Source organism: Eurytemora carolleeae, unplaced genomic scaffold, assembly GCF_000591075.1.
Source record: "Eurytemora carolleeae unplaced genomic scaffold, Eaff_2.0 scaffold317, whole genome shotgun sequence".
In the NCBI taxonomy this organism is placed as follows: Eukaryota; Metazoa; Arthropoda; class Copepoda; order Calanoida; family Temoridae; genus Eurytemora; species Eurytemora carolleeae.
Genome location: NW_019396274.1, coordinates 531 through 11,755, shown reverse-complemented (window position 1 = coordinate 11,755; position 11,225 = coordinate 531). Strand labels below are relative to the sequence as shown.

Genomic DNA, 11,225 nt, shown 5'->3' with positions numbered 1-11,225 from the left:
TTGATGATACATTGATGTGTATTCATTACCGAATACCTGAAAAACTTTCTTTGGTTCTAAATCTTGAAGCGAAAATCATTAAATTATAGATAGTCAGTGTGAAATTTACAGTAAAAGGTTTAATATAAACCTATTTTGTCTTGTCTGTGTAAATAAACTGCATTTTTTTGGTCTGCTAATTTTTACAAAACCCTAAGAGAGATTTTTCTGGAAAATATACAAAGATTTTTATACTTTTAAATTTTTAACGAAGATTGTGCATTTGTTAAAAAATATTTGAAAATATTAAAGGGAGTGTTCGCGAAAAATTAAGTGGGGTATTGGCTATACCCGAATTGAATTTGGAATATAGTAATTTTTTCATGTAATATTCCAAAGATTGATACCATTCGATTTCAAATTCAATTTGGGTTTAGCTTTTCATTCTTCCCTTTATTATTGTCAAAAAGAAGCAAAACATAGGTTTATAAACTGAGAGAGAAATAAAAAAGTGTCTAATGGGTTAACTTCAAGGGGGAACTAAAAATCACAGCATTAAAAAATAAACATTTTTTTTCTGAACACTCGATTACAAATTACATTTAGAATAAGAAAATTATGTTGTAACCTTCTAATCACAAAATTTGATTAAAATGAATCATTTAAAAGAAATTTTGCGGATTAATATAGATCATGAATCAATGAGATCTTAAATTATATTTTATCTGAGTGGTGCAAAATACACATATACAAGGTGTCCCAAAAACAACGGAACTAAATCTAAAATCTTCTTCGATATGTAGGGCATTTGTTCCTTAATGCAGTTATCGTAACTGTACTAAAAACAGTTATTATTAAAATCTGAACGTGATGGGGTTTCAGAAATGTGGTGTGCTAGTTATGTACCTTAAAAACTGAAGAAGAAGTCAAGAAAGGAGTTTTTGCCACAAATTCTGATTAATTTAATCCCTATTTCTTTACAACCTGATTTCATTGATATTTTACACTGAAATCTATGGCTTCTGTCAGATTATATAGATTAAGTTTAAAATATCATAGGTTTCAAAGATATAGGAACAAGCAAATTTTGCGATCTCCAACTTTTATACACCAGATCATTCATTGCATGGATTAATTAAAATAACAGATAGGACACTAGATGTCGTCTTTTTAAGAATTGGATGAAACTCGTTCACAAAAACCCTAAGGCAGAAGCCCAAGGGGGTTTCGCGCAGTCGGCGTAGAAAAGAAAAGGCTCTCTCTGTTTTGTAATTCTACGCCGACTGCGTGAAACTCATCTGAACTTCTGCCTCAGGGTTATTGTGAACGAGTTTCGTCCAAATCTTGTGTCCTATCTGTTATTTTAACAAATCTATGATTCATTGAATATAGAAAATTAAGAATATTTTTAGGTCGTCTTTTAGTTCCCATGTTTTTTGGAGCATAGTGTATAATCAAATACATATATATAGCTCTACATACATCTAAATCGCAGAAACTGAAATTCTTTTCTTTTCTGGCTTCCTGAATCATCATTCATTCTTCAACAAATGTAAAAATTCAAAACAAAAAAAATAATTCTGAAAAATGTCCATTGACTGACCAGCAAAATGGGTCTGTGTTATTTACCGTGTATAAAATAAGCTATCTGAGGGAAACCGGGTTTGCTTCAAAAATGTTGTCGGCCATATTAAAAAAAGCGAGATGTACAGTTGAACTCCGTATCACTTCTGGCCAAGAGTAAAGTGAAGAAGTGGTTCAACTGAGTCTTGCTTTTTATTAAGTCTGGCCTCATCAAATTTCGAAACACTACGGTGGGACTCAGACAACTGTGTTAGATTCAAGTTAAAACTTATGATTTAATTTAGTCATACTAATATGAAACTTACTAATTTATAAGATTATGAAATAAACAAAAGATTACTTAAAGGTAGTGTTCGCGAAAAATGAAAGGGGGTATAGGCTTAATGCGATAAAAAAGCGCTTTTGATCGCTACTATCTTACTACTATCTGTTGCGTCTATAAGGAGAAAATATAATATTTTTTTAATTAATTTGTTTTGAATTTGATTATTTCTCTTGTCGCTTGCGCAACTATCTAAGAATGCCGCGCACCACTCACATTTTTCAAAATCCGTTAAAAACGTTTTCTAAAAAAGTAAATGTAAAAATATAATTAAAAAATATTATAATATATAAACTATATACAAATGTGGCGAAAGGTAACCGATGACTATAGGAATTGTAATATCTGAATGATTTGTTTGAAATTAAATTGATTTTTTTTACGGTCTAAGTCGTATGTTGCAATTTCCTCAATTTGTATGGGCGCTACGTTCTTCGGTATGAGACGTCTTTAACAATTTTCTCCTTAAAGACGCAACAGATAGAAGTAAGATTAGTAGCGATCAAAAGCGCTTTTTTATCGCATTAAGCCTATACCCCCTTTCATTTTTCGCGAACACTCCCTTTAAACGTTACTTAAAGTTTATCGGTTTTACTGAACAAAGAATTAATGAAATAACTCTCCCTTAAAATCATATTTTTTATTGTGAATGATAGAATGAAGTTATTCCTGAGAGATCTGACGACAACAATAATTATACGTATTATCATAGTTATACTTGCTATCACAAGGATACTTAGAACAAACGAGGTGATCTAGAATAAATATAATACGATGAGAACCAGAAAACTGTGAAATAGAAAGACGACTTTTAGACTCAATGATTTTAAATAGTCCAATGACCATGGTACACAGCAATTGTGCCTTGTAAAAAGACCCGTTTCACTTAATTGCTTAATTGTCTGGTATAAGACTTTTTGCTTTGTAACAGGATCAAATACACTTAAGTAATGTTACTAAGTCGACTCTCAGAGTTTTCTGGTTATCACTGTATAAACAGTGATGAACAATAACAAATGAAATAATCGTCATCCTCGCTGTTTATTTTGGTTAGAAAAATTGCAAAGAATAACAATTTCCAGCTTTTTAAATAAAACCGAAATATATCTGCAAAAATATTGGTGGCACTTTTTTACAGATATTACAGTTACAAGTTCCTTTGCGTGGTTTCTAATTTAAAGGTTTAAAGATAAAGGGAAGACGAGCAATATTCCGCTGTTTATTTGATATTACTTGTTTTATTATGAGATATTACAGTGTCAGGGTTTCAATCAAAGAATAAGACTGTAAAGACGACATGAAACTATTCAATTATATCAATTAGCCTAACTTCTATCTTGAATGGGGTCTTTGAATAGCTTATGAAATGATTAATGCAAAGAAAAAAAGAACTTTATAGTTGCAGGGAATCATGAATATAAGAAGACAGACGGTTTAAATTCCGCATAGCTTTTGTAAAAATAAATAGATAGAAATTTGAAATTTTTACCTCTGCAGGCGTATCTGATTTACTCGCTAGGCTAGCACGGATACCATTACTAGCCCACATAACAACCAGATAGGGGGTTAATAGGTACCTAAACAGTTTAGCAGGGGTTTTATAGGTAACTAAACATGCAGGTTATAGGGGGGTTAATGGGTACCTAAACAGTTTGGCAGGGGTTTAATAGGTAACTAAACATGTAGGTTATAGGGGGTTAATAGGTACCTAAACATGTAGGCAGGGGTTAATAGGTACCTAAACATGTAGGTTATTGGAGGTCAATAGGTACCTAAACAGTTTGGCAAGGGTTTAATAGGTAACAAAACATGTAGGTTATAGGGTGTTAATAGGTACCTAAACAGTTTGGCAGGGGTTTAATAGATAACTAAACATGTAGGTTATAGGGGGTTAATAGGTACCTAATCATGAAGGCAGGGGTTAATAGGTACCTAAACATGTAGGCAGGGGTTAATATGTACCTAAACAGATAGGCTTGGGGTTAATAGGTATCTAAACATATAGGCAGGGTTGAATAGGTACCTAACCAGTTTAGCAGGAGTTGAATAGGTAACTAAACATGTAGGCAGGGGTTAATAGGTACCTTAGTTAGGGGTTTATTAGGTTCCGAAATATGTGGGAAGTGGGTTGATAGGCTTCTAAACAGATAGGCTGCGGGTTAATAGGTAACTAAACAGATAGGCTGGGGGTTAATAGGTACCTAAACAGATAGGTACGGGGTTAGGTAGGAAGTTGGTAAATTGGGTAGTTAAATATTTGGCCAGCGCGTTACGGTAGTTAGTTAGTTGTTAGCTAGTTAGCTATTTATCTAGTAAGCTAGTTAGCTAGTTAGCTAGTTAGCTAGTTAGCTAGTTAGCTAGTTAGCTATTTATCTAGTTAGTTACATAGTGAGCTATGTATATCAGATTATTTGATTAGCTTGTTAGCTAGTCAGGTAGCTATTATAAATAGTAAATATATATTTCTACCTGACATACTTATCAAAAACAAAGTTCTCTAGAATAAACCAGGTTACGTGAAATATGACCAGTAAGGATAGAGCAGCCAAGCTAGTTGCCTAAATATAATGATAGTTGAAAGTTCTCTATAATAAACCAGGTTATGTGAAATATGACCAGTAAGGATAGAGCAGCCAAGCTAGTTGCCTAAATATAATGATAGTTGAAAGTTCTCTATAATAAACCAGGTTACGTAAAATATGACCAGTAAGGATAGAGCAGCCAAGCTAGTTGCCTAAATATAATAATAGTTAAAAGTTCTCTAAAATAAACCAGGTTACGTAAAATATGACCAGTTAGGATAGAGCAGGCAAACTAGTTGCCTAAATATAATAATAGTTGAAAGTTCTCTAAAATAAACCAGGTTACGTGAAATATGACCAGTTAGGATAGAGCATCCAAGCTAGTTGCCTAAATATAATAATAGTTGAAAGTTCTCTAAAATAAACCAGGTTACGTAAAATATGACCATTAAGGATAGAGCAGCCAAGCTAGTTGCCTAAATATAATGATAGTTGAAAAAGGGTCTTTTCATCAATTTAAATAATAACCAGATATGGTCGTAACAATTATACTGTCTAACAACTGATTTTTAACTATCTACACCTTTTCTATTTATCTATACATGAATATGTCTGCGTATGAAATGTGTGTGCGACTTATGAATCTAGCAATATGTTGATTTGAAGATTACAATATAAGTCTTATTTCTTGAATACTTAATGGCAAACTAAAAGATTTGGAAATATGAAAGATTTGCCCCAAAAAAGTTAACAATTATTAATTCATTAATTATTAGTTCAATGGTTCAAAAAATTGATGTCGTTCCTGTTCAAAATCACCCTTTATTTTCCATCTATTTTGTTCGTTTCTTTACTCAACGATCGTTCAGTAAAATTATTTTTTCAGTAAATCTTTGTTCAACAAAAAAAGATTCATTTTTAAAAAATGTTCCGGAAAATCGTTATTTCAGTTCTCTGAACGATCCAAGTCGAGTTTCTTCGTTAAAAAAAAAAAACGATGTCCATCTCTATCCAAGTAGGGTTAACAATACCTTCAAATCAGGATATCCTGCATATATTAGAGTAATGGTAAAGGTAGGTTAACAATACCTTTAAATCAGTATCTCCTGCATATACTAGAGTAATGGTAAAGTAGGGTTAACAATACCTTCAAATCAGGATATCCTGCATTAACTAGAGTAATGGTAAAGGTAGGTTAACAATACCTTCAAATCAGTAACTCCTGCATATACTAGAGCGATGGTAAAGGTAGGTTAACAATACCTTCAAATCCGTATCTCCTGCATATACTTGAGTAATGGTAAAGGTACACTGTATCCTTATCTTGGTGAAGAAAACGATTAAAAATCGCTTTCTTTTAAATACGTAAGTAAGCGACAAAAAGTCTGTAACTAAAGGATTATTTGTCGCAGATTATTAACATTTTGATCTTAAGGATACAGTATAGGTTAACAATACCTTCAAATCAGTATCTCCTGCATATACTAGAGTAATGGTAAAGGTAGGTTAACAATACCTTTAAATCCGTATCTCCTGCATTAACTAGAGTAATGGTAAAGGTAGGTTAACAATACCTTCAAATCAGTATCTCCTGCATATATTAGAGTAATGGTAAAGTAGGGTTAACAATACCTTTAAATCAGTATCTCCTGCATATACTAGAGCTATGGTAAAGTTTAATAAGCTGGCAATTACAGTCCAGGTAGCGTAGACTGCGAACCCATTCATCATAAATCTAGATTAAATTCAAGATAATTAAATATATCATAAATCTGGATTAAATTCAAGATTATTAAATTTATCATAAATCTAGATTAAATTCAAGATTATTAAATTATCTTAAATCTAGATTAAAATCAAGATTATTAAATTTATCATAAATCTGGATTAAATTCAAGATTATTAAATTTATCATAAATCTAGATTAAATTCAAGATTATTAAATATATCATAAATCTAGATTAAATTCAAGATTATTAAATATATCATAAATCTGGATTAAATTCAAGATTATTAAATTTATCATAAATCTGAATTAAATTCAAGATTATTAAATTTATCTTAAATCTAGATTAAAATCAAGATTATTAAATTTATCATAAATCTGGATTAAATTCAAGATTAGTAAATTCATCATAAATCTAGATTAAGTTCAAGATTTCAGTCTCTCAGCTTAATTTCTTAATTTTTAGGACTAAACCCAGATTGTACAAAATTTCAGTCTCTTATCTTAATTTTTAGGACTAAACGAAGATTGTACAAAATTTCAGTCTCCTATCTTAATTTTTAGGACTAAACCCAGATTTTACAAAATTCTGTTTCACAATGTGTCGAATTGGACCGTCGGAACGTTGTAGAATAAAATCTATGATTTGATTTTAAAAAAATGCAAATATAAGTGCAGGGGGGGGGGATATCAAAATCTGATTAACCTGTAAAGAATCCCCCAGATAAACATATCAGTTCCCTTAGCATATTCTTCACTATACTTTTCTACATTTCTAGCCATCATTCCAACCACAGCAATACCAGTAGCAGCGATCAGTATCAGTATAACACATGCAGCAATCAAATACTCTCTGAAATATTGGACAAAATTTAATTCTTTTAATGATTTTAACAGAAATGTTGAAACAAAATATACATTTAATAATTATAAAAGAAATATTGGACCAAATTAAATAGTTTTAGCTTAAATATTGGATCAGATATGAAATTATCTGATTTTAGCATTGATATTGGTCCAAATTAATTGATTTCAGCGTTTATATTGGATCAAAATATGAAATTATCTAATTTTAGCATAAATATTGGACCAAACTGTATAGTTCGTATATAATACCTATCAAATATGAATATCCAGGCTAGGTTGAGAATAAAGTTGACCGACATTGTAACCATGAGAAGAGGAGATGCAAACAAAGGGTTTAGGTACAACCTGGAGACATAGTTTAGTTTAGATAATTAAATAAATCTACAACAGATAGTGAAACCCATAAAACTAGGAAATGAACATGAAAGATAAGAAGAGAAGAAAAAACATAGGGTTTAAAGGGACAGATCGGCTATGTAAGGTAGTTGAACTGAGTATGCAGTGGTGTGGATTCATTTGAGACAAACAAATTTTTTGAGTTTGAGCGCAAAATCGACGTTTAAAATTGTACTTTTGGGTGGATACGTTTCCAGAACTGTTTTTTTTTTAATTATTAAATAACGCCGACAAAAAATGTAAACAAAATTCTACAGTAAACTTATTAGTTGTTTAGGAACAGGTTGAGAAAATTAATATAATTAATATATTAATATAAATTCATAGAAAATAAGAAATTCAATATCATGATGAAACCGAAATAGTTGATTCTAGCATTAATTTATTGACATATTTCTTTTGAGAAATATGTTCCTAACCATTTAATTCGTTTACTGTATAATATTTACCTTATTTTACATTGTCGTTATTTAATAATTAAAAAAAAACGATTCTGAAAACGTACCCACCCAAATTTATGATTTTAAACGTCGACTATGCACTCAAACTCGGTAATTATAAGTCGTGAAAAAGTTTTATATGTCTCAAATGAATCCTAAAGAATTTGTCCACAACACTGCATACTCAGTTTAACAACCATACATAGGCGGTTTGTCCCTTTAAATACAACCCAAATGTGATGAATGTTCTGATAAAAAATAAGCTCTGGATCTCATGGAATAGGAAGACGACTGTTAAACTCAAGTTATAATTTTGATAAGTAAAATCAAGGTTATAATGCAAGGAAAGTTAATTACAGTTGCGTATACTCTGGGTACATATTGAAACCAGTTCTCTAGATGCATCAGTGTTCATTTAGTATCCGAGGAGGTTAAAAACATTAAATTTTGATAATTTTAATAATTTACATAATAGTTTCCTATGACCAGAATATTTCATTGATTTTTTATATGAAAGGTGGATCCCGTGTCAGGCTTCGACATCCGTCTTGTGTTTACATTACCGCCCAGAGACAGTACACTGCTGTACAAAAGATGCGTACACCTCTGAAATAACTTTCCTTGCATTATAACCTTGAGTCCACTGAACTATGTAAACATTTAACTAAATAAGTTCGTTTCAAGCTAAAATGCATGCTTTTAAAAAGCATCAAATACACATAAAATTGCTGTCTATCCATTTTACAGTGTTTATGGAGTCCAGTGTTGTACAGGGAAACCCACAAAGGAGTAGACTTTAAATACGACCTGAAGCTCTTGCTTTGGGTTTTTAAAGGTATCTTAAATAATCTGGCAAGGATGGAAACAATCGTGAAGAATCAGATATTTAAGAAAATATTGCAAATAAATTGCTTAGTCGGCTTTCTGAGTAATCATGTATATGTATGTGCATTTTATGAATACTTGTTTTGATCAAATATCAAATAACTGAAGTGCCAGGCGTTGCCCGTGGATTTTTTATTAAAAATCGAGTTTAGAAGAAAATCCGATTTTTAACAGAAAAAAATTATATGTATTTTATTCTATGTTACCCTCAGGGTACCCATGGTTTTCCCTAAAAAGATGTCAACAAGAAAGCTGAAGGCCCTCGTTAAAGAAGGTGGAACGGACGATTTCAAAACAAGAAAAACTTGCCCAGCCCCAGTTTACCCACCTTCCTTTCTGATTGTGCATGAAGAGGGATACAATCAGAGCAACCAAAGAAATAGCTATCCATAGATATATAACAGACCAGATTGTAAATGTAAATCCTAAAAAAGTAAGATTTTAATAATCAACATTACATTGAAGAGACTGTAGACGTAAAGGGTACCGTTGTGAATAGAACATTCTTCTCTAGAAATGGAGGGTTGCTTGAAATTACATGTACAGTCACTTTAAAACATGAGACACATACCTGGTTTATTAGCAAGGTGTTTGTAAACTGATTATTTGCATGTATTTTGTTTTTATTTATAATTAGCCATAGTAGAATTTAATACTTGCCTCAAACTCTAGTTTTCTACTGTCACATTATTTTAAGCTGATGGTGTAAACCTTTACTATTTAAAACGTTGGCTTCTTGTTACAGCAGAATTCCGAGTTTAAAATACCAAAGGTCCACAGAAAATTCGATTTTTAGGCAAGTAATCAATTCCTTAGAGATAAGTTTCTGGATTGATCAATTATGTTACCGCATTGATCGATTGATTGAATAAATATCTTCATAATTGATTTACCTGCTGGTGTTACATATGTATAGTATTTATCACTTATATTCCCAACTGTGTTGATAAAAACCTAAATTAAAAAAATTAAAAAATTTTCAGGCAATAAGTGTTTAAGGGAGTGATTTAAAAATAGAAAAGAGGGTAACACAATAATCTTGCAAGAAGGCGATGATTCAATAGGTGTACTGTCCTGTTCTGCCGTCTATGGTATGTATGTATAGTGTACAGTGTCAATTTACTCCAACTCAGCCTACAATCAGTACTTCAGATAAACCGGAGTTTTCAGTGATAAATATTGACCTATATATTCCAATTATAAATTGATGGTACTTTTCTGTTTTTCAATGTTTCTGTAAAGAAAATTAGATGTATACATTCTCTACGGTCCTAAAAATGCTAAATAACGCACAAGTTTTCTCTCTGGAGGCTTATCCTGGCCTTGCCAAGGAGATTAGTCTGAGCTTGGAACTTTAGGATATCCTTTTTTTCTTAATCCGAGACTAACTTAATCTTCTTGTATTCTGAAAAGTGTCAACCAATCAGAGTCGCGTTTCAGAAGCCGGGAAATTTGAAATTTTGCGCACCATTTAAAATTACAAACCAGATACAGAAGGGTCTCTATGATTCTGAAAAACCGGTTTTTGATTTTTCTGTACTATATATCCAAAAAAAGAGTGGATTAAGCAAAAAAAAAAATAATAGTGTCCACATTGGATATTCGAATTAAGTAGTCGGGATTAAAGGTTTCCCATTCAAAAGTTCCCAGCTCTGGATAACTTTAAAGAAACAATGGAAATTAAAGAAATATCGATCTATTCATAATTTTCTTGCTTGAGTCCTCTTCATTTTCAGAAATATTCTGATTATATGACAAAAATTACATTTTGACAGAATTAATATATTCAAGATTAAATTGTTATGAAAATGTCATCAATTCAATTTCATTTATAATTGACATGATACACTTCTAAGGGTCTCTTTTGCTCATTTTTGAGTCAAAGTGATTTTTGTGTCCAAATCAGGGCTAAGTGGCCTTTTTGATCTAATATTTATAAAATTTCAGTTATTTCGGCATCCTTTAGGTGGTAAAAAAACTAAAAATCTTTAAATCTTGCAATTTAAATATTTTTAAAAGTTAATGTTCTGTTAATCTCAGTTAAAATAATCTGCTCAATTCTCAGGTCTGTAGTGCGTATAAAAAAAATAAAATTTTGAAATAATTTACCGATCCTAATCCTGCTCCTGACCCATTGAGTCCATTGAACGCAGCGGTCACCACAAACGTGATAAATGCTGCAAAGACGAGGAGAAGCGTGGGCCAATCATGGTTAATTACTCCGCCATCTTTATTGGACGGACGACGAACAAGACTACTGGATTCAGACAATGCTGACATTTTTTCTGAAATATTTATTTATTAGATTTTTTTTGTAGCGCACATCCGAAATTATTATTATTATTATTATTATTATTACTTTTATTATTATTACTATTATTGTTCTTACTATTATTATTATTTTTTTCATTATTATTATGATTATTATTATGGTTATTACTATTATTTATTACTATTACTATTATTATTATTATTATTATTACTATTATTTATTACTATTACTA

General features: G+C 31.1%; 1 protein-coding gene across 3 annotated transcripts; it reads right to left on the bottom strand.

Moving 5' to 3' along the window:
- Positions 1 to 1,374: 1,374 nt before the first annotated feature.
- LOC111699920 (uncharacterized) lies at positions 1,375 to 11,027 on the bottom strand. Of its 3 annotated transcripts, XM_023470695.1 has the most exons (10): positions 10,831 to 11,027; positions 9,615 to 9,675; positions 9,050 to 9,146; positions 7,250 to 7,345; positions 6,840 to 6,986; positions 6,040 to 6,142; positions 4,355 to 4,443; positions 3,375 to 3,462; positions 2,555 to 2,640; positions 1,375 to 1,503 (listed from the first exon to the last, which is right to left on the bottom strand). In XM_023470695.1, exons 1-10 carry the CDS (start codon positions 10,999 to 11,001, stop codon positions 1,464 to 1,466), a joined length of 978 nt encoding a protein of 325 aa, XP_023326463.1. In that variant the 5' UTR covers positions 11,002 to 11,027; the 3' UTR covers positions 1,375 to 1,463. The 3 variants fall into 3 exon arrangements, with proteins under 3 accessions (XP_023326463.1, XP_023326464.1, XP_023326465.1); XM_023470696.1 differs by lacking the exons at positions 1,375 to 1,503; positions 2,555 to 2,640; positions 3,375 to 3,462 and adding an exon at positions 3,739 to 3,787; XM_023470697.1 differs by lacking the exons at positions 1,375 to 1,503; positions 2,555 to 2,640; positions 3,375 to 3,462 and adding an exon at positions 4,041 to 4,086.
- Positions 11,028 to 11,225: the final 198 nt, after the last annotated feature.